Here is a 23,916-nt window from a genome sequence, read left to right on the forward strand (position 1 = left end):
GAAAACCGAGCGCGGTCGGTCTGCTGGGCGCCGTTCCCACCGAAGTCCTCACAGCAGATTAGTCGCAAAACGGTCGAAACAATCTATTACTATTCAAAATGCCGCATTTTGCTCTAGCTGTATCACGGAAAACAGACTAACGCACGCGCTGCGCCACCTGGAGAAATGTTTGCTGTAAATGGCATCGTCCACAACCACATGTCAAGGGGCGCCCATTGAAGCCAGTGCTGCTACTGTAGACCCTGTGCCCCACCACATTTGCCCTAACCAAGACAATTTATTTACTTATTTATTTATTTATTTATTTATTTATTTATTTATTTATTTCAATAAAGACTCGTGTAGCCTATCTCACCGTTTTCGTGTGCCGATCCCGGATATAGCACAGTGACACAGTCTGAAATGATGTGCCACTGGAGAGATTGTATATGTGCATTGGGTGTATGTGCACCAGGACCACAAGGGTAACTAGGTATGTGCAACTGAGTTTTAGTTTGCTTTCAATCTTGCATCTTGCCATTACAAACATCTCTCTTACACTGCAGCCTATGATCTCTACATAACCGTTCTCTGCACAACAGTTACATTACTCATACGGCCGTTCTCTACAAATGAAGACTGCTTCGCATTACGTTGGCAACGTTAACTGCAATTGAGCCAGCCGACATTTCTTTTGTTTTAATTTACAGGGCAATTTACGACCGCAAAGGCGGGAGTTTCGCAGGTTTGAGGAGCGCGGGATGCTGGCACGCATGCGCAGCTGCTCTCAACGCTTCTGCGCATGCGCCACGCCAGACGACCTCGTTTGCCTCCGCGGCGCGGCGCCAGCGGCGAGCTCGAAATGAATCGTCTGCTGCGGCAGCGTTCCTCCTCAGTCGTCCGCAAGCGCGCGCGAAGTGCGGGAGCAGTCGTTTCGGGCAAACCGAAAGCTATTCCAGTCGCGAAAGCCCAAACTCAATATATTGGATTACGTATACCACGTCAGGAAGCACGGTGCTGTGATCGCAACTGTCGCTCACTCCATCATCCCTTTCTGCTGTGCCCGACACGTGGAGTTATACCATGGCTACTGGAGTTCTAGTGAGCTACCCGTCCCCGGCGCTTCATGAGTCGCGCTCAGCAGTCTTCAAGAAAGGTTAGAAACACCTCAGTCACATTTCCTGCATCTGCACACAGTAAATAAGCAACTATTTGTAACAACGTTGATGAAAATGGGATTTCTCAATGAAACTGCGTAATTTTATCGCCCGAATTTCGGTACTGTTGCGAAGCAACAAATCCAGACAGATATACAGGAAAGCTTTGGTCGAAGCTGAACACGATGGCCGGTTTAACTGGGGAAAAAGAAGAAAAAAACTCGCTATTTCACAGCGCTGCCACCTTTCGCGCGCGTAACCTGACACCATTTGGCCGCGGGCCCTGCGAACACCAGCTGCAGGGTCTGTAGCCCGGTAGAACGCGTACAAGGCGATGTAAAAATAAAAATAAACGGAACTGCTAACCAAATGATACAGCGACAATCTCTTATTTTCCCAGATATCTGGCAAATTATTTGGCTTCAGGCCTTTTTGGCTCGAACGGTCGTCCCCGATTGGCGCGGCGATGTGTGGATGAGGCCACGACACTCGCTGCAGTTGCAAGGCGGCGGTCTACGTGGCCGTCTGCCAAGCTAAGCTGAACCGCGCCCGCCCTCAGCTCTTTACATATCGCTCTCCAAAGTGCCGAAATTATTAGCAACGGAAGGAAAAAAATGCCAGGGATTGTGAAGACAGACGAGGCAGGGTTTGTGTAGAACCACGCGGCCAGACAGTTTCTGGCGTATCAAGCTCGCACGCCACGCGTGCATATGATATACAACAGGCATGCATACATCCGGCCGTTTCGAATTCAAAAGAATCGCGCCGACACCGCGACTGACACCACGGCCTTGAGAACGCGCGCAACTTTGGAAACGTCGTCTGCTTCGAGGTTGTTGTACCCGAGACGAAGAAGCGCCATGCACGTGTTCTGTTCTGAGCAAATTTCAAGGGTCCGTAGTTTGTTCGGTGGCCCGCTGCGGCAGCAACTTCGAAAAAACAGAAGCAATGTATGTAAGTTGCTCGAGTTCTAGGCTGTGTAAAGTTCTCCACTGAAGGCAAGTGCACCACGGTGCGCGACTGTGGGGAAAGGGCGAATATTGCATCTTTCTCGCCTTACACGTAGATATAAACATAAGACCCCGTTTGTCGTGCACGTCCTAACGTTCCTAAATAGGAGGCAAAAACCATCACTCACTCCAAGAGCAGAAATGACGTTCCAGGACGAAAGTCAACAGACTACACGAGAGGTTCAGGCGAAGTGTTCAATTGAACGTGGCGGAGGAGCTGGGACTTGGAAATCTCGTGCACTTTGCCGTCACGCTCAGTCACGCTGTCCGCGCGCGTTTCCGAGATAATGATGCGTTGTTGGCGTTGTCGATAAGGGCCTGGCGAATTTGCCAGTCAGGCCCTTATCGAGACCCGCTCTGAAGGCCGGCGTATCATAGCTGCGATTTCGGCAGGCCCAGATTCCGGTGCCGCCGTATTTGGTGCGCACGGCACGTACCGAAGGGACAGTCTAGCGCGCCCCCGCGGTCCAACCCTGAGTCACCGCGTTTTTAGTCACCAGCATATAGCGCCAGCTTAAGTTTCCCGGTAGGACGCGTGCGCCACATGTGTGTTGAGTCACTTTTCTTTTTTGCCAAACGGAATATATCGCCACGGATTAGGCGCGGGGCCCTTGCACAGCTTGAGCACATGCCCGTCATTCGCATTAGAAAAAGTGACCTCGAGAGTCCATAAGTTATCAGGTGCGTCGAAAGCGCGACGAGGCCAGTGTTAGTCAGTCCGCGTCTCGTTCTGCTATACGCCTCTCCTTGTCCCGGAGACCCGGCCTAGCGAAATATGGCACACTGTGCGCGACGTTCGCTCGCTATGCTTGAAAACTCGTCTGAATCCAGGCCGTCGACGTCATCGCTTCGCGACGTCCACCGCTCTCTGAATGGTACGTCGTTTGTGTGTGTGTATGTGTGCGTCGTCACTTTCGGTGTCATCACCAGCTCCGCCGCCCTCGTTCTGTTTCATCCGTCTTCATTTCAAACGGGGCCAGCCGCAGGTGGAATTGTTATATGCGCTTCTTCGCGAACGGTGTTTGCATTCGCGCGCTTTTTGAGGCATTGAGGCAAAGATAGCTTGCTCCCGTATGTATCTCGCGTTTTATCGTGCTTCTTTGATACAATGTATCTGGCTCAGAATGACGAATAAGACGGCAGCGGTGAGCAGGTTACACCTGCCGCATGTCTTCCTCAAGAAAAAAGGCGGGAAAAAAAGAGATAAAGATACCCTCGCTTGAGAGCGGAGGCCACCGCGGCAAGTTGCGCGGCCCTCTACAGCTCCGACCCAGATCTCCCGCCGCGAATGTAGCACAATTTTTACGCGCGTGCCTCGTGGGTCACAGACGAGCGAATACAACACCCGCCGGGCGGCAGATCACGACGTGCCCGGCCGCAGGAGCGAAACCGTGTTTCCGAGATTCGCTCGAGCGATCGCACGAGTTTTCGAAAAGCCAGCAGAAACGCACGAACCGCGATTCAGATGTACTACACGCATGCACCGTGCGGTTGCCGCCCGCACGTGAGAGCAGAGCGAGTACTTTTCAATTTCGGGGGGAGGGGAGGGCTGTGAGAAATAACCGTTATTCACGGCCCGTCCCGTTATCCGAAGACGTGGCCGGCGCTCTGCGTACGCCCGTATAGCATAAAATTATATAGGTGCGCGCGGCAGGCAATCGAGCTGGCCGCGTCGAGACGGCGCCGCGCAGACGCCAGAGATCATTCATTCGTGGCTCGCGTTTGAGGGACGGCAGCTGCTGCGTGCGCGCTCCCTTGTCATTCGGGCGCCAGCCTTTGTTTTGGTCGGCGGCGGCGCCCTGCATTAGTTTTGCGGGCCAGCAGTGTGTGTGTGTGCCTTCTTTCTGACGGCGGATGTGTACACTGCGATCCGGCTGGCATCGGCGCAAAGATTAATCTGGAGAGTGACGGCACTGCTCGAAAAACAAACGGGCGCGCGCAGTCGTGCCCCCTCGCTGTCTTGAGCTCTAATGTCGCTGGCGGAAATTAGGCGTGGACACGCGTCTGACAGCAATTTGACCGTGCAATTGCCTCTCGAAAAAAAAAAAAAATTACCTAGGCCGCGGTGACGGCGCGTTCAGGAAGTGTTTGAACACGGCGAAGACGTGGCGTAGACGTAGACATGCGCAGCGGCGATGGTGGCGACACCTTGCGATGCTGTGCTTAACCCCGCAGGACTTGTATTGCCACAGCATAACCGCGACGTCGATATTCGTGTACGTTTTCTCGTTTGGCAAGAAGAGTCGTGAGCCAGAACGTCTAGCGGGTTGCTGGTGAAGGCGTCAAAGGATTATGCCACCGCAGCTTGATGCTGAAATTCGCCGAAAATGCAGACAGTAACCGCGACAACACGTGTGCGTTCGCGGTTGGGGCATATGCAGCACCTGCCGTGTCGGAAGGGTTTCTAGACTTATGCAGAAGCCAGCGGCTACATTGTCTTGTCGAGAAGGCTGCTATGGCAGCACTTCGGCAGGCGATAGCAGTTTTTTTCGTCGTCCCGTAAATGGTGAGGATTCTGCTCAATGAAAGGCACGATACTGCACATTTGCGTTATTTATTTATTTATTTGTTTGTTACGGGTCTTTGACATTGTTTGGAAGCCAAAGAAATCTAAGAACTGCATATCTTTGTTTACAAAACCGAGGCGCTTTGCGAACCGATAGAACATCTTTTTCAAGCGTCCAGCCAATCTTCTGACGTTGCGTTTTTATGGGACCGTCAGGCTTCAGGACGCTGACCATTCTGCTGCTGTGCTGAATAGATATGCATTGCTAAAACATCGCGGTAGAAACAAATCATGACACGGCGAAAGCCTGGTTCATCATTAGTTTGCGGGTGCAATTCGCAGCGCGGGAGTGGCAGGGAGGACGCCGCGAAGCAGGCGTCAAGGGTATCGCCATGTCCTCTTCTAGCATCGGTTATCACACTGGGGCTTTTCGATATATACTGCGGTGTGTTTGGCTAGCTTAACTTCAGGCACTGCGATGCCTCTAAAGGGCACCTGTTATTTTCTCTTTCTTTTCTGTATGTTACCCCAAAAATGGATAAAACTGGTCATACGGAAGGCCACGAGAACGCTTTTTAAAACGCACAGGGGACAAAGCTTGCTGGCTCGCTGCGACTCGCAGCCTTCATGGCGCTGAAAGGGACCAGCAGCTCTGCCAGCGCGTGGAGCCTACTGGTGCTTGTCGTTGGAGCGGCGCGCGCCGCGTCCCAGTGGCGCAGGACAGGTTGCTCCCTCGTCTGCGCGCAGCGAGATCTCGTGGGAAAGAAGTCGCAGGAGGACAACGCACGGGGCAAGGTGGCGGGCCAAACGGGGTCGTCGCACGAGAGGAACCGAACCCTCGCGGCTCCGCTCAAAACGATAAGGGGGCGAAGAGGAGGACGTGCGCCGAGAGGGGAGGGAAAACGCGCACAGCGCCGCCGGCGCGTCGCCCTTGCGGCTTGCTTTTCAAGAGAGCTGCCGCGCCCTCTCTGCTTTCCAAAAGGCAACGTGCGACGTCCGAAGAGAGCGTCGCGTCGAAAAGAGAGTGAGACTCGTGCGAGATGCCATGAAAGGGCCGGCGAAGACTAGAGCGGAAGAGGAAGGAGAGGCACTCGTCACGTCTACGCCTATTATTTTCTTCGTTCTGTGCCTTCTCTTATCACAACCGTCCACGAGACAACGCAAAAATAGAGAGGAACGCCCACCGCCTATTGCCGAGATTCCCTCTTCTGCCCCCGCCTTGGGGGGCTTAGTCAACCGCGCACGCCAACTCCCGGGCTTCCCCGCTCCACGTGCTTGCCAATCTAGTAGAGGGCGCGGCCTCAAGACGGCATAAAATAGCGCGGCCTTCAGTTTCTTTTGAATGCTGCGCCTTCTCCGTCTCCTTCCCGATCGCACAAGCATGCACGCCGTACCGCGAGCACTGAATATTCTTCCTGCAACTTAAAGGAATGGGTCTCTTTTAGGTAGTACAGGCACAGAAACAAGAAACATATAGCCAGAGGGAATGTTCCTAACGAACATCCCCCTGGCACAGGCGCATCTGAAATTAAGGAGGACCTGGCTGGCACTACCCTTGTATTACAGTGAAATAGAAAGCACTTAACACCTACTTCTTGGGAAGGAGAGGGTCTTCGTATTTGGTAAATAGGAACATCGAATCCGGAAAAGCAACTTGAGAAGCTTTCTAGAAAGTGCTGCTCTAGATCACTCGTGTTTCGAAATGATTAGGGGCAGTGGTCGCAAAGGTTACTCGAACACTGCGAAACTGCACAGCAGCTGCGTCAGTGATCACCACTCTGATGATGGCACATAGCACACGTTTTAGACCACCATGTATACTAAACCTCGGTTGCAAGAGTACTGCTTTAGAAGAGATGAAAATAAAATGAAAACAAGTCTTATCCTTTTCAAGAAAACAGGATATTTATTGGGAGACTGGCTTTACAATTTGACAGCTGTTAGAGCAGTCACTTGTGGATGCTTTGACCGTTCAAAGTTCAGTGCACTACATTGATAGAATTAGCTATACTGGCATGCTATAAGGCCAAGTACATGCTGTTATGAAATAGCTGCATTTCTTCACTGAAGTATTTTGATGCTTGAAAACTAGCTACATATGACTTATGACATCACAATAAAATTCGGTCAGGCTGGATTTGGTGGACATTAGTGAATACATAAAAATTGCAGCCCATGTTTTCATTTATCCTAACAGCTGTCAGATAGTCGCAGAGTTCACATAAGCTAGTTAACTGGGGTTTGCAGGTACTACATTGTATGCGAGGACCAGTGGAAGAAGCACTGTTTCCTGTAGCAATTTTTCAAGTACGGTGGCAAACGTGATACTACTACTCCATTACCTATAAGATGAATTATTTGTCCAAGAGCAGCATAATTTCCCAATATGCTATTCCACTCAACAAAGTTTCACTGAACACTGCAATAAATACGGCCTTCATAGAAATGTGGGCATATTGTCACTTAGCTTGTTGCACCTGGAGCAAAGTTCATGGCAAACGGGATGTCTGCCAGACACTCGTATACGCTGGAATGCTACAAGAGTCTGATTGACGCAGGGTAGAGTAAGCAGGTGTTTCACAGCTGTGCTTTGCACACTCCACTGCTGTGTACATGGCCAGATTCAGTGACCCCACTTTTCCTGTCTTCACCAGCCAGGCTCTAGCTCCAGCACAGAGTTCCATCATTAACAAGCGCCTGGACAGCATTGTATGCTAACATTTAGCACGATTTCAATCTTGCTTGCAACGACTTAACTTTTTTAATGCAAAGCACCGTTGAAATTGGAGTCATTGTGATGGAGACCTTTATAACCGATGGGCTGAAATCAGCTGGCAAAAGCTGCAAGTGTGTTCTCCTAGGCAGTTATCACAAAGCAACATTTAAGTGTAATAGTGTTTGTACTGAGGGCTACTTGATAGCTCAAAGGCAGAAAATTACCGGCAAAAGACTATAAATGGGCAGTTGTAGTCTGACAAAAGCAGGATGTTTTGTAAACATCGCATCCTGGTCTGTTGTACCATCACATAAGCACACCACACTGCAGCTTGCACCTGCACTTCTATGTTTCTTTCTCATTGTTTCAAGTCTGCACTAGGCTTGTATTACTCACGAGGGAGCCAAAGCTTGTCAGTGCAGTTTGAACAGTGCCTGGTGTCTGTAAAGTCATGCCTATATCCCGCCTGTTGATTGTGCGCAGACCTGTGCATCCGGCATTCCAAGTCGGACCCTGTGCTGATGACGCTCTCACACAACCCGCCACTGGCACGATGCTCAGACCAGGACAGCTGTTGGGACAGTATTGAGGATTTGGCGCAGCAGCAACTGCTGGTACAAGGGGCTGATGCAGTCACTCTGGAAGGCCTCAAGAACCACTACAACTCCTGCTTCACGTGAGTTATCATGATTGCTCTGGAGTGTTCCTAGAACTAGATCATAAACAAAAGGTGCTGTTAAACCAAACAAAACATGTTTGCACACATTGAAGTTAACATGTAAACAGGAAAAGCTGTGTGAACGTGGCAACAAGACAACCACTAGAGCCTCCATCATTGTAACTAGTACCAACACTGTGTAATGGGCTTGCTGCTTTCCTGCCACTTTTCCATTCTGTGCAAAACAGAACTGTAATGTGAGCGGGAAAAACAGGGTCCAACTTGCCAAAACATTTCCTAAACAAGTAAGATTCTTCCATTATTGGTTGGCAGCGAGGCTTTTAGAGTTCACTGACCAATGGTCTATGGCAGCTAACCACAATGTGCAACACATTAGAAATCTTGATTTTTCTAGCTTGACAGTATCAATGGTGCTCAGCACTTTTGTAACGCATATGTGCAGCATCCATTTTAGCCACCAAATTAATCAACGAGAAGGTGAGCTGGTGTGAAACGTTGAATGAACAGCTGCAGCATGCATGTTGCATGCTTTGCAGATGTGGGGTAAGCTGGTATGAGGACCATGCTTCTCTGGACTGTGCCGAGTGCGGCGGATATGCCTTGCGCCGTCCCTGTCTTCACTGCAATGGCAGCTGTGATGAAGTCTGGAGCAGAGACTTGGATGCTGTGAGTCCACTTTCCTTACATCACGGTGCAATACAGATGAAAGAAAAATATGGTGGCTGTGCCCTTACTTAAGCATACAAAGTAATAAAGATTGAAGTTTGCCTTTGCCAAAAGTACAGTACAGTCTGAAAATCTACCAATTAGTGAAATTGGTGCAGCACAGTTAGGTATTGTAAGCACCAACTACTTGTTTCTTAAACTGTTTCCACACAACACAGGGTAGCATGCTCTGGCTATGAAGCAAAGAAAAATAGAATGGTCATGCATAGAAACTTGGCTTTTTACCATAGCCAAGTAGCATCACAAATGTTTTGGGCAGCTAGGTACCTGATATCTATTGTCACCTGGCATCAGCACAAGGGAAAAAGAAAGCCTCATTGCCATAGTTACTATGAAAACTGAATAGTGTTGCAATCCATATCAGCAAGCAGCATCTAAATTTTCCAGAGTCCATAACTTCCTTTCTGCTTACTTTAAAACGCTTATGTGGCAGTGCATACATTGACCTATTGCAGCCAATGCAGGTGCCTTCACTCCTTTATAGACTCTTAATTTGTAGGGTTAGGTGCTTAAAAAGGGGCCTTGAGCCATTTTTTATTGAAGTGGAGAAAGACATTTGAAGTGAAAATAGGCTATTTCAGAATACTTTGCCACAAAAAGTACTTCAATGCGTTCACCAGAAGTGGTTATTGGCAATCAAACATGGCCTCCGCTGTGCTCCTGTTACTTCTTCAATGCCTTACACTGCGAAGGCTACGGCACAGTGAGGCGTGCCCACAATGCTCCCCATTCTAAATGTCATCGTTGCATACAGTTGAAATTTCATTCTGGATGTTAACATAGATGCCACGACTTCCTCCTATGGTGCCTACAAAGCACTAAACATAAGCCGAATGCGGTCGTCCTCAGCGAGCCGCAATGCACATAGCCAGTGGACTTGTGGCGGCCTCCCGTGGCGGCCACGGTATCTGCGCCATGTAGCCAACCGCAGCTTGACGTCAGCTATCGGCCAATAGCAGACGTCCAAGAGAATGATGAAATGGTGCATCCGATGATGAAATAGTGCGTCTAGAAGAGAGTGAGGACAGGGCCTCTTGTTGAAAAGACAGTGTTTGAGAGAAAGGTGACTTCATGATCCGCTTGCGAGATCCGTGCACCGCGTACGACAGCAAAACTTGACTGAGATGTTCACAGCGGTGTATACTATCCGCCGACTATGTTATTTCACCAAGCCAGATGGGTGGTTCAGGGCCCCTTTAATAGTGTAAAGTTTCATTACCAAGCTTTTACCGGTATTCAAAGCAATAAGTTAGCAAAGGCAGTCTCTTCAGCAGAGTGGTACTGTTAGTATTTAGGAAAGTGATACATACAAAACACTGTGCAGCGCTTGCAAGCTAAACATGTCTCCTTTTCCTGTTCCTCCACCATCAATAGTCCCACAAGCAAAGGCGTGCCCAGTGGCTGGGAGAATGCAAGAAAGCCCCCCAGGACACTCCTCCGAAGAGCCAGCAAGACTCTTGAGGAATGTCCTTCCTAGGAGAGCTCCCAGGCAGCAGCACTTCTATCAACTGTACATAGGACAAATCCCTGGTTGATCCCATTGCGTCGCATGTTTTCTCCCACTGCCTCACATCGAGCCTGGACTTCACTCCACCAAAAGACTTGAGGATTCCACGGCATGCATGCCTCGTCATCACACAGTCTCCCGAGATGTCTTGGCAGCACCTGTGTGAGCATTTAGTGGCCATGGACCTGCTGGACTCTGTGTTGTGGTGTTGAACAACCTGAACTTGAACGCATCGTGCATTGATGGCTGTGGGAATCTGAGTTCTATTCATAGCATCATGATGCGGCCAAATTACTGATCCATGCTGTAGTCACAGATCCAATGAAAAGGGAAGGGTGCTTGTGGCACCTGTAACATTCCATGTCTGCGCCAAGTCAGTGGCTCCCCCTGCAGTGGTTTGGGAAAAATGGGCCAGTGGGTCAACGAGGGATATATTCTGTACATATGTGGTGCTCGTTCAGTGTTTCGCACATTTTTGTCCATCTGCATTGTCTTCCCTTGTTTTTAAGGTTCATTTGAAAACGGGATAATGTGGCCTGTGGTAGCTTCTCGGGGTGCTAGAACAGATCGCACACAAGTAAGCTGCTTTTTCCTTTAAATGATGACAAAAGCATGGTAAGCATCATCTGCGGCTCAGTAATGACACTAGAAAAAAAACTTGAACCCTTGATGTGTGTGTCCATGCCGGCTTTCTACCTGTGCTGCAGGGGCAACTTGCTGTCGCTTAACGGAAACAATTGCCATGTGCTCATTATGAAGCTGATAAATGTGCCACAATGATTTTCCAGTGGTGGTTACATTACCAGCTTAAGACCAAAGGCAGTACGTTACATTTTTTCCTTTTGTGCATACAAGGCTGTTCTTGAAGCAAACTTGACAAAATGGCAAAGTGCCACTTTGGCCCTGTAACACAGTGGTAGATGTTGACAGTTACTGCAAAACCATCTTGTCTAGTGTGTGTAGTTTGTCATTGTACATTGTATTTTGTGGTAAAAAGTCACCACTGCATGGAACAAAAATGTCCACCTGTACATTGATGAGCCTGTAGAGGTGTGCTACCTTAGTTGCAGCTGTCAGCAGTGGCGGCTGCTCAAAAAACAGCAGATATGTCAAGCAATCCCCTTTTCACAAGCTAGCATTGTAAGCTTATAGTTAACTTGTTGCCACATTGCAAACCAATATGGTAAAAAAGATTTTCACATTTGCATACTAGATTTAACTACATTTACCAAAACTGGACTGAATTGGTAATCGGTGCTGCCATGCATCAGCTACTCTGTACTCTTGAACCATGCAAATAATAAGTCTGACAATCTTCAGATTGACATGGACTAGCTGCTGCTGACAGCTGACAAACCATTGCTTCACAACTCTCTGGTATGCATCTCACTCTGCTGTACACTGAGAAAGCAGTGAAATGTTGATTTTAAGTCATTTGCTTGTACACCAAAGCTGTTGTCGCTACCTGTGTAATTCTGCCTGCCTTTAAAATTTTTTTTAAACAAGAGTAACTCAATATTGCCTGCTTTTTAACTATGTGCCAAAAATGTCTGCAATCTGTGTCCTTGCCTGTAAAGTTCTTGTACTGTCAACTGATTCTTTTTCCACGGACAATTTGGTTCTGATATCAGAAAAATCTTGCTGTTGACCTAAACAGGCAAGCGAGATGGACAAGGTCAGACTTGTTTGGTGCTGAAACATGTTTCAGGATCTGAGTGCCTCAGGAAGCGACTTGTGTGAGATGAGTGCCTTGGCTAGTAGATATGGAAGCAATCTACAGAGTGTGTATTTTTGTAAGCAGAGAAGATTGATGCCAAAAGCAAACAGGCAGATGGTGCTATGGTTGCCAATAGGGAGAATCAAAATGCACATCCACAAACGGGCTGATAAGGGACTAAAGCCAAAACCACACTATGCTGCATATGGTAAATTGAAATTGCACAAACTCGAGTGTCTTGGTTTTATCGCAAAACGCCAGTCAATATCCATAGTAGATATTTAATTAGAGCGGGCTGGCTATCTAACAAACAGCTGAATTCAAGCACTGCTTGCCCACAAAGCATGTGGCAAGCATATTTAGTACCAAACAAAGCTTCTCAAGCTAAAATTTGAAATAAATGTAGCCTAGTCTACAGAGTGCTAATATGAAAAGGGACACCAAATTAATATTCAAGATGCAGAAATAAAAGTTGAAACATGGCTTGCCTCTTGTTCAAGAAGCTGCCATGTAATGTTTCATTTCACTGCATAATTAAGGCAAAGGTAGGCCTAAACCAAAATTGTTCATTCCCATTCATACATAGGGAAAAACAATAACAGGAAACCTGCATCTTCATGAACTCGCACATGCAACGGCACATGTTTCATGAACTCTTCTATGCCTTCAGCTTTCAATGATGAGCCTACATCAAAACTTCCAGCGCAGCAAACACCAGTGCTGGCCTTGCACACAGATGGAGTCATTGTGCATGTCTTATTTATTGAAACATGTCTCGAGGAATGTGTGTTTTTGAAAACACCCATGGCTTGCAATAAAGACTGTCACTTCGCATCTGGTTTCCATGGACTGCTTGATCTGCCTATGGGGTGCCTTACTGACGCACGGCGATGGCGATGCCCGATGGCTGCAGCATCGCTGACTGGTGGGGATGGTGCTGCTGTTGTATGCCCTCGCAGAACTCGCTCAGTGTGGCCAGGAACCATGGGTGACGGCGCAGCTCTGAGCCTTGTTTCTAAAGGAACAGTAGAGAAGAGGCCTTTGGTTTGCACAAATCATTTAACAGCCAACAGAAAGAACGGTAGATTTATGCTGCAAAAAGAAATTACAGGTTGAGCTGACAAAGGCGAGAAGCGCTGTGCAAAGAATTTGAAACAACCATTACTGTTAACTAAGTGAGCAAGGTAAGTTTCTGTGAATTGTCAACTGTTGCAGCATGTCAGAGAGGAGACCATCAGTTGTGCTGGGGTTAAAGACACAGTATGCTTCCAATTCATTTATCAGCCTACTTCAATTCATTGCATGGCAAAAGCCACTCCTAGCCCTCTCCAATTACCTTCACTTAGAGGTGTGAGAATTCAGTATACAAAGTTGTCAAATATTTGTTTGCTTGAATACTATAAGTGACAACAGTATGTTGTAGTCTTCAGAGAGAAATACCAATCTAAGTGCTCATTACTGGCATAGTTATTGGCACACCAGGTATGTTCACCTTTCTGTTTCTTATTTACAAGCCTCTCAGTTGACTTGACATCCAGTTATTAAAGGCCATACATGTATAACATACTGCAAATGAGCTGGTTTCTTTCCAGCTGGACTCTACAGATCTCATATTTGCTTAGAAAATGAAAACGTTCAGTATTTAATTCGATATTCACAGGTTGGTTTTCTGGAACATTCAAGATCGACTCAATTAGAAAATTTTGCCATTCGAATGCCTTTACCTCTACTCCATCATTCGCCAACCATTGATGTCTGAAAATATTTTGCCAACCTGGGCATCTATTCTATAGCCATGACCTCTAGGTATTACATAGCCAGCTCAAATCGACATTTTTCCTCTTATTCTCGACCAAACTAGCAGCTACCGATGTTCATTCTCTAATCCGTGCTGCCATGTTTCTATCCTTTAAAAGGGCCCTGAAACACCTGAAATATAGTAAATAGTATACATAGTAAACATAGTAAATAAACTTGCATAGTCCCTAGACAATACTGCCATATGCATTTGAGCCAAACATTATTCCTGTACAAGTGCAGCTGTGAGCCCAGCATGTTACTTTAAAACGCTGTGAGCCAGTTGTTCCAACCATAGAAACTAGGCTTACATTGTATCCAAAAATGCAAAAAAAAAATCATATTGACAATTTTTGTGTGCTATTCCTCAAAAAAAGAAAGAAACCGCCCCTCAATTATGGCAGATATGTTTTGCAAGAAAAGTGGCAGCTTCACCTGAAAGGCAAAGCATCAATTGTGATAGCAAATTAGTGGACAGCTCCACGAAATAAGGATAGAAGTTTTAATGGCCGTATAAACTTGCAAACATAGGCACGCCAACTAAATTAACAAGCATGGTGACACGCGCGCACAAAAAAACATGAACACATCTGACTCGATGACCGCGGAAACTCGCTGTCAAAACGCTGGCCTGAGGAAATGCGGCAGCAGCAGCAAGCAAAGTGACGTTCGTGCTGTCTATCACTTCAACAAAATGCGAGCGTCAAGAACACAAAGCTACGAGCTGCCAACGCACCTAGACTCTGCGCCCAATGCAGATCATTCTCCAGATACAGCCGGGCAACTGCCACATGCGAAGTTGCAGCCGGAGTAGAACGCCGTGCTCTCTTCCTCCCTTTGTCCCTTCCCCCCAGCGCCTTGAAACATTGGGTGCCTCTGGCACGACAGGAGGTGGTGCGCTTCCAGTCTGTTGTCTCTTTCGTGCAAGCGAGATTGAGCCACGATCGTCGACTCCCTTCGCATTCTTTGCATGCCTTCATTTGCACATACAGTGTAGGGCGCACGGCAATGGTGTTACTATTGCCCTTGGACTTTATATCGAACCTTACAGCAATGCTGATGCTGACGGCAGATATGTGCTTGGAGTGTCTATATCATTGCTATCGCACTAAAAGAAACCCACATAGGTTTCCTTTGTGGGTTCACACTACTGTTTGGTGGATGACAATTTTTTCCCTTTCATGACCCTTCAAATATGTATAATTAACGATAGAAATGGTAACAACACAAGTGTGTCCTAGGTGCCCTGGTTTGGAGGCTAAATTCGAAGTGTAGAATTCAGGAACTCATTTTATTCGTAAATACTACCATATTCACCTTCACCTGAATGAATACATGGAGTGTTTTGGCAGACCATTCTATATAAAACTCCTTCAGTGCTTCACTTTAGTGCTTTCATAAGATTGGCCCTATGCAAGCCTGTCAAAACTGCACTGTGCTTCCACAAATTGCACTCCAAGCAACCTCTACAAAGTCACTGTAAAGAGTACAAATACAGCATGCTCACTCTTAACAGGGATTAAATCCCATCTCAGAAAGAGCGAGACAACTCACAAAGCTAGATTTGCGACACTGTCTGAAACCCTAAAACTGAAACTTGAAACACCTTGAAATGAAGCACAGCTACAACACTCAATCACTAGGTGTTTCCTTCCAAAGAGCCTTGAACTCTCCCTGTGCCTTCTTTTAGCATGGGAAAAGGCACTACTAAGATTAGGAGGTGATAACCCAACAATAGTCCGCTATCTCCCCATGGCCCTCAACAGCTAAATGCGGCTATCACTCACAGAAGTGAGAATGCGTCATTCTTAGCTGGATAATGTCTTTTTCAATGCAATGGCTACAGGAAGCAGACTGCTCACTGACAGGCATCCGAGCTTCTGCAACAAGTGTTTGCGGCAGTCGAGATGATAAAACGAAGGTCGTGACAAAAGTTAGCCGATAACGAAATTGAGTTTTCAACCAAATGACATGCCATTTCATCCACGCAGAAAAAGCTATGCTGAAAAGTGGCACAGTCTAATGGAGCAGAATCAAACAGCAGGTACTGGCCGCTTCAGGGTGTAGAGGTAGAGTGGGGTGGAGGGTGCCAAATGGCGATATGCTTCTGCACTTCGCAGAATACAGTTGCCGCGCACCTGCCCAACAACTGCATATTGGCTCAAGCTCGAGAAAACAATGGTCAACAAGAACACGTACACACTCAGAAAGCACTTACTCACTACATTTACAACTTCTGGTTTTAACAGGATAGCTAGGCTTAGAAAAAATGAGTGAGGGATTCCTTGAAGAGAACGCACAGGTAAAAAGGGGTTGCTGTCAAGACCGTCTGAGCCAAATACTATTCCTATTATTCCTGTACATGCATTGAAGAACCTACAATTGTTCTTAGATTTCCGGCTGCTTCATTCGAACTGCAGAACTCCCTGCCACTTTTTGTTTGTTGTTACGCACTAATAAATATATATATATATATATATATATATATATATATATATATATATATATATATATATATATATAACCTCGAATGTAGGCCGAACAAAAAAAGCGAAGAGAGCATTCACAAAATGCAAACAGCCTTTATTGAATCTGAACATGCAAAGCTCATTCAACATCGTCGTCACTACTAGACTGGTCACTGTGTTCCTTGTCACTGTCACCTTCAAACAGTAGACTATCTTCGATACCGTCAAGCGCATTAGATATGCTGCACTATTTAAAGGCGCGCACGATCAAAGTACCTCGGATGTCATCCCACACTGCAGCTACCCAGCCCGCCAGCTGCGATAGCGATGCACGTTTGATGCGGCCCGTTGCCGTTAGCATGCGGTCTTCGTCAGTCAATCAGTCCGTGTAATATTTCCGCAGATGATCCTTGAAAGGTTTGTTGATGCAGATATCAAGTTGCTGCAACTGGCCCATCATGCCACCCGGTATGACAGCGAGGTTCGCGTTCGCTTGGGCGAGCGCAGCCTTCACGTTATCGGTCAAGTGCCCACGGTAAGAGTCGACGACAAGGAACGAGTTCTTTGTCGAAAGCGCCATCGCTGTCGCCACACAATCTTAACCCACTCTTCCACCATCGCACCCGTCATCCACCCGTTCTCATTTGCCCGCACAATGACATTTCTTAAAGTTTCTCGAGCAGGCAGTGTCTTCCTTTTAAATATCATATAAGGGGGGAGTTTATGTCCATCAGCTGTGCAGCACAGCATCACAGTTGCGCGTGGCTTCTCGTAGAACGCAGAGCGCACCTTCACCTCCTGGCACCCTTTTCATTCATGATGTACCCCACTGGAATATCAAAATACACAGCCATCTGGTCGGCATTGCCGATTTGCCCAAGGTGTAGCCTGCCGCTTCTCTCTTTCGCAGCACGTAGCGCTGAAAAGCTATCAGCTTGTCTTCGAAATCACTTGGCATTTTCTGGGTGATTGAAGTGTGACGTCGGAGGCTACAGCCGAAGCGCTTCATGAATTTCTGAAGCCAGCCCCGGCTGGCTTTGAAATCCTTTGGCATTAAACCTCGCTCCCTCGAAAGTTCCCTAGCTTTCGCTTGGAGCACTTCTGTTGTCACTGGAAGGGCAGCTGCTCTCTGCGTTCGAACGAAGTTGGCCAAAACTGTCTCCACTTTGTGGTGACGGCCTTTCTTTGGTCCGCTAAATGCCATCCTCGTTGCGGCACACGCAGAAAACTGCTGTCATTGTTCCCTCCAAGGACGGATGTCTTTCTCGTCGACACCGAACTCCCACCCGGCTTGAAGGTTCGACGATGCCTCTGCGGCTATCACAACCTTTCGCGTGAAAGCGGCACTGTAGTGGCATCTCCACTACAGTTGGCAGTCAGCGCTTGCCTGTGGTATTTGTTTCCTTGTGTCCTCGTCTTTTTCGCGCTGTTTAATCTCAGTTCTAGGCATCTCCTGCTTGGTGCCATCGCGATAACACCACGCCGCACACCAATACGGCCGACACGACACAGGTCATAATGGCGACCTCGATTGTGTACGGTTGGCTGCTGGCACGGCTAGTAGCAGCTGCGATACTGACTTTTCTAGATGGCGCTAGCTATGCGCCATATTTAGCAGTTTCAATGAAAAACTGGTGCGTTTCTTAATATCCTCGAATCTAAGCCGACCCTAGAGTTTGGAATATAATTATTTGAAAAAAACTATCGGCCTAGATTTGAATAAATACGGTAATTTATATGTTAAAATTGGCCTCGAAATGCCGTACCTGGTGTCACTGACTTAACCATTACCTCTTCACAAAGTGCAAAATTTGCTGATGTTGTGGAGCAATAAGGCTGGGTATGAGGGTGCTGCTCAATATAAAAAAAAGAAAATAAGAGTATTGTGTGCACATCTCGTGGCTGCGAGTGTCAACAGCAGCGATTACAAGAACAAGGCAAGCCAACGGATTATGACGCATTCGTTTCCTGCAAGCGAAACTGCTTTGCAGAAACATGCATTAAGGCAAAAACAATTGAGGCCGCTCTGATGCTTGCCAATATTTTTGCTGGAGTACAGTGTATGGAGCATTTGCTGCAGAAGAATGACAAGTTGAAAATGTCATATCAGTACACTCCCTTAAAGAAATTTTAGCTCAGAGATCGATAACAAGTGCTACTTAGGTGCGCGTCCTCGAGAATTGTGTAGCCTAAAAGGTGCAATTCTATCCATCATCGCTCATAATAATAACTGTCATCATTCAGTTGTCATTCCTTATTGCTGCACACATTATATACTTTCCTGTCAGGAGTGCCATGCTTGTCAAAGCATTCTATAGCCTTCTCCCCAGAAAAATAGAGGCCGCACCTTGTGCGACAGAATGTGAATGCACAAGATAGATGGAAATTCTTGCTGTGTAAAAAAGCACGCCCTAGAGAGTGGAATGCTTTTTCAAACTGTACTACCCATGTCCTTGAGGGAGTCGCACTGTCCTAAATCTTTGAGTGCTGAGATGGAGTGTCCAGTGAAGAGATGCTTAAGAAAATGGTGGTGAGAGATCTTAGCCTCCTTCAGGTTAGCCTTAGTAGGGGTATTGAAAATTCTTGAGGTCGCACTGAATCTGTCTTGAAATGGTGCATTCTAACCCTAATAAAAGTATACCACACTTCAAGATGAGAAATGCTTGAGGATGCACTTAATTTGTTTGTGCTGAAACGATACTACGCACTCGCTAACGAAGTGCGAGTAATTTGAACAACCAGAGTCTGCTCACCGCAACCAGCATCTGGAGAGCAAGGTTCCTCGCTGGGGTGCCTAGAAGGCGTTGCTTGCTGAGAATTCGCAGTGCTCCACACACCAGCTCTAGGCAGGGTGCCGATAATGGCACTGCAAAAGTGGGGAGGCAAGGGAAAAGAGGCACAGCAAATAAGCATTGCAAGAAATTAAAGGGATACTTTAACATTGTCACTTTAAATGACGTTCAAAATTTTACTATACTTTCACATACTTTAAAATTTTTAACACGAAAGTGTTTTATGCTGGGGTCCACTATCAAGTTCCTGTAACGGCTTTGACATCGGTGCAATCGTGTAAAATATGCTTTTGCTTGACAGGGGTGGCGCCGCCATCCAGGAGCAGTGAAGCAAAGTACTGCATTATGACACTAAACAAGTGCCGACAGTGAGTGCTTCAGTAGTTTCAGCGCAGCGAAAGCTACAAAGCAGTGTAGACTGGTGTAGGTGGTATAGGCCTTCTGCTAAAGTGACAACGCCGCCTCCGCACATGGTTTGTCTTTCGCATGCAATTAGCCTCGGATGCCTCGTCACCTGTGGAGTGCAGCTTCAACATGCATCAGCAGTGCTTACCTATCGCCTACTAATTCGCTTGTGATGTTACCAACTAAGAAAACTGCCACACTAAGCGGCACAGAAAGGCAATGATCTTGACGGGTGAACCCCATTTTGGTGCGGCGAGAGACATGCCAACGTGAAGCAGAACGCCTTCGTGCATTTGCGGCGCACACTGCGAAATCTGCCACTCCCATTCCTGAAGCTGAGCGCATTGCGACTGGCTGCCCAAGACACTACGAAGCCGGACCAAAATGCTCGTACCTTCACCGAAGCAACTCGGCAGCAGGATGCCACTCCCTAACAGAACACTACATGCCAAGCAAACCTACAACACGGTCACCAAACCTAAACAGGGTGTCTACCAAGTTGACATTTTCAAATTCCCGGTGTTTTCGTGGTTTTCCTTGAGCGACAGATAACTTTATTTTATGTCAAGACATCCTGACACCATGTCACCCGATGCTGTTACTCTCAAGTAAACATGCTAAAAAAAACAACTTACCTCTGTTTGAATAGTAAGGAGTAATGTTTATTAAAAATAGAAAACTGAAGGTAGAGGATAGTAAAATGCACAGCAAATAAAATATCTTGGATAAGAAAAACGCTAAATCCCCATGTAAATCGAGCCGAACATTTTCAAATACGAATAAAAAGATGCATACAGAAGCAAACATATTTTCGAAAATGAGCTATTTCTATTAAGTGATAGCAAGACCATTGGTCCCAAACTTTCTCAGCAGTCAGATTTTCTCAGCAGTTGGAAAGTCAACCTCCGCTGTCCTCACATACTCTTAGCCCATGCACAATGCCTCCGTTTTGTGTTTCACTGCTTTCAAGAGTTCATTTTGGCTTGGATGAGGGTCACCTGCATCGTTGTGTCAGCCAACACTTTGTTTTTTGAGCTCAAGCTCCTTCACACAAGAGGCGGTACAGTTCCTTTCCCAATCACTCCTCAATGCAACGGGCATTTCTGTTCTTGCTCTCGTTCTGCTGCGCGTTCGCTCCATGGACCATTTGAAGCATCCTCTTGGTCAGTTATACCGTTGATGTCCAATTTCTCATACTCCCTAGGGGCCACAAGAGCGTTTGAAAAATCAAATCGGGCAGTCTGAAAAAATGAATGCATGTCTTTTACTGCCCTTAGGGGCTCAAATCCTCACACGCACGTCAGAAAAAGCTCTGAAGGCCTACCAGTACACTTATTAGGCATATTGGTGCTCTTACTGTGACAGAAGACGGCAGGTGCACACGTGTATAATTATGGAATACGTACTGTGTCCTCTGACAATTGCCCCTTCCCATGCTTGTTAAGCTTCACAGCAATACAATACAATACAAATTCCCTGAGTTTTCCCCACGTTTTTCCAGACTATTCAAAATCCCTGAGAATTGCTGGTTTTCCCCATTTTCCCAGTTGGTAGACACCCTGCTAAAATCTTGTGCCTTTTGCTGCAGCAAACCATGAGTTTATCAAGCAAACATGGAACAGCTTCTGTGAAGACACATTTCACTTTCGTGCTCTCCAGATTCCTATGAAAGAGGGATCAACCATTATCTTTTTATCCTAGTAAGTTCCAAAACATTCTTCAAGATGAGTAGTGTATACATTCAGATGAAATGTAATCATTTATTCACCTGTGCCAAACGGTGTCAACACAAAGAGCATGACAGATGTGTGGCAAGTTCGTCTGTGTGCTTAAGGTAACACTTGAACAGAAAGCCCCGAACTGTGCGAAGAAGCATGCGTGAACACGCTTATCCTATAAGATCTGAATGCCTTCCGGTGGCTAATCGGTCCTATCTTAGAACATGTTTTAGCAAACGAGACGAAAGGGGATTAACCGAGGGGCCCAATTTTTATTAATCATATTGTTACGGGGATGTCGGAAGTATAGAAGATTATAATTACAATATATATACAAAATGAGTCTGAGTACAACCCGCAGTAGCCAGCGCCTCGGGATCTTCTTCCTCTCTTCGTTCATCCTTCCGTAACAGGACACCCGGGTGGCAAAGCGCCGTCTCGACGCTTGGTAGGCGAAGAATTGCGAGCGAAGTATGGCTTCAGCTGTGAAATGTGCACGACGTCAACAGGCATCTGATTTGAGGATGCATCAAAGTGTAGCAGCGAAATCTCGCAATTTACGTCGTTAACTTGGCATATGACTTCATAAGGCCCTGTGTAGTGAGAGAGAAGCTTCTTGGAGAGGCCAACCCGACGACATGGTGACCAGAGGAGCACCCAAGCACCTGGCGCGAACTTAACATCGCGATGGCAGCGGTCGTAACACTCTTTTTGTATATGCTGCGAGGCTAATAATCGAGATCGGGCAACTTGACGTGCCATGTGAGCGCAATCAATGACTTCACGGGCGTACCCAGTTGCAACACGCGGCACAGATGCGATTTCAATATAACAAAATTTCACTGGCAGCGCAAAGGAATGCTAAGACAATAAATGGAAACTTCAGCAGACACAGATGGCAAATGATTGAACTACAAGCGGCTACTTGCAAACACACCTCTCAAATCGTGTGCCTTGCGATGAGAGCGATTGCCAAAGTGGAGCCGCATCATGTTCTGTATAAAGTCCAAGTGCGATAAGATCCTATCGCGCCCCGTGCACTGTATGCTTTAGGTGCGAGTTAAAATGTGGGAAATGGCCGTGGGTGAGGCAAGGTGGTGGTTTCACGAGTGTTGCCTTCCCACGTGAGCAGAGGCAAAGAGAGGAGGGGAGGGTGCTTGCAGTAATGCGATCAAGTGAGCACGAGGGGGCGGAGTTGGGGGGAGGGGGTGTAAGTTGGCGCCCGTCTCGATTTCTGCCGCATGTCTGTCTCGGCTGTGGCTGCACATGGCTGTATGCCCGGCTGAGCACATACACAGCTGCGCACCCAGCTATAGAAGTAATCTGCTGCGTGTCCAAAGAGTGGGTGTGCCGAGACGGCGTGGCACCATGTAGGGAGGTTGCGCAATCTCTAGTTTCGGTGACCCGTTGGAGCGAGAGGCAGACGAAGCATTTGCTCCCCACTGTTGGCGCTTTTCCTGATAGCATCATACCAGTGCGGGCGATGCTATCAGCCACAGGAGTGGAGTGCACGCGAAAGCATGGCTGGCTTCACTTAAATCGTACCACCGATGTGAAGATATCATCAACATACATGGCACGAAACCGTATCATTTGTCGGCAACTCCCAAATTTATCAAAATTAATTGTTTTTTTCATTCAAATTCGCTTTTTTAGATTGCCCGATAGTTCGTAAAATGCTGTGGCCCCCTTCTGTGCAAGAAAAATCAGTCGGTGACTGTACTCATTTGCATAAAAGGTCAAATTTCAATACAACGGAATTTTAATATAATAAAACAAATTGCCGATTTTGTTATATCGAGGTTTAACTGTATAGCAAATTGTGCTTAATACTGTGCTTAATAATAATATTGTGCTTAATACTTAATATGAAGGAATACTGAAACAACAGATGGAAATGGCTGCAGATGCAGATGGAATTACATGCGGCTGTTTGCAATCACGGCACTCAAACTGTGTGCCACGCGACAGAGAGCAGCTGCCGGCCGAAGTGGAGCAGCTATGTAACGGAACTATGGAACTATGCAACTATGGAACAGCGTAGTGGCTATACCCTCTTGCCATCATGTTCCATATAATGTCGAGGTGCATTAAGATCCTATCACGCCTCACACGCCATGTGCAGTAGGTACGAGGGAAAGCGTGCGAGGGCAGGCTGAGAAGGATGGCGTCTTCCCACACATAAGAGGGGTTGGGGTGAGGTGGCAAGTTTGCAGTAACATGATTAAGAATACGATAGTGTTGGCAGAGGTAGCGGAGGGGAGGCAGTGAGGGGCAGGTGAGCAAGTGTCGCACTTTTTGTCAGCGCGACTGAGCGCGCAAACGACCGTGCGTCCTATGTTTGAGCTAATCTGTGGCCAATGCAAAAATGGGTGAGCCAAGATGGCCATAACTTAATGTGCACTGTCTTCCCATGCAATTAGTGCTGGAGAACATGTAATCTCATGCTTCGGAGACGCATTGACACAAGAAGCAGATGAGCCTTTCGCTTCCCTCTGCCTGAGCTCTTCATGATAGCGTTGCCCCACTGTGGGTGACATTATCAGCTGTGGCGGTGGAGTGGATGTGGGCACGCTATCAAGCGTTGCGAACTTCGTTTCGTACTGCCGCTGTGAAGATATCAACAACATGGCATGGAGCCGTATTTTGGGTTGGCAGCTCTCAAATTCCACAATATGAAATTTATTTTCTCATTCAAATTTGTTTTTTTTTTCTGACTGCCAGATAATTAGAAAAATC

At 47.0% G+C, this 23,916-nt stretch overlaps 2 protein-coding genes across 4 annotated transcripts in view; one reads left to right on the forward strand and one right to left on the reverse strand.

The window, feature by feature from the left end:
- The first annotated feature begins 865 nt into the window (after positions 1–865).
- LOC139057423 (protein pinocchio-like) lies at positions 866–11,787 on the forward strand. Of its 2 annotated transcripts, none has more exons than XM_070535649.1 (4): positions 866–1,135; positions 7,852–8,044; positions 8,584–8,713; positions 10,148–11,787. In XM_070535649.1, the coding sequence occupies exons 1-4, from the start codon at positions 1,063–1,065 to the stop codon at positions 10,232–10,234; spliced, it is 483 nt and encodes a 160-aa protein (XP_070391750.1). In that variant the 5' UTR covers positions 866–1,062; the 3' UTR covers positions 10,235–11,787. The 2 variants fall into 2 exon arrangements, with proteins under 2 accessions (XP_070391750.1, XP_070391749.1); XM_070535648.1 differs by lacking the exon at positions 866–1,135 and adding an exon at positions 2,572–3,021.
- A 951-nt stretch (positions 11,788–12,738) lies between these two features.
- The window catches only part of LOC139057422 (testis-expressed protein 10 homolog), a 66,349-nt gene continuing 55,171 nt past the window's right edge, over positions 12,739–23,916 (reverse strand). Inside the window, exons 15-16 of one of the 2 annotated variants that reach the window (XM_070535646.1) lie at positions 19,016–19,128; positions 12,739–13,012 (exon numbers count right to left, since the gene is read on the reverse strand). In XM_070535646.1, coding sequence (XP_070391747.1) covers positions 12,872–13,012; positions 19,016–19,128 — 254 coding nt within the window. In that variant the 3' untranslated portion in view covers positions 12,739–12,871. Of the gene's footprint in view, positions 13,013–15,512; positions 15,933–19,015; positions 19,129–23,916 lie in introns of those variants that run through there. The other variant, XM_070535647.1, reaches the window with a different exon arrangement.

This window comes from Dermacentor albipictus, chromosome 3 (genome assembly GCF_038994185.2).
Source record: "Dermacentor albipictus isolate Rhodes 1998 colony chromosome 3, USDA_Dalb.pri_finalv2, whole genome shotgun sequence".
NCBI lineage: Eukaryota > Metazoa > Arthropoda > Arachnida > Ixodida > Ixodidae > Dermacentor > Dermacentor albipictus.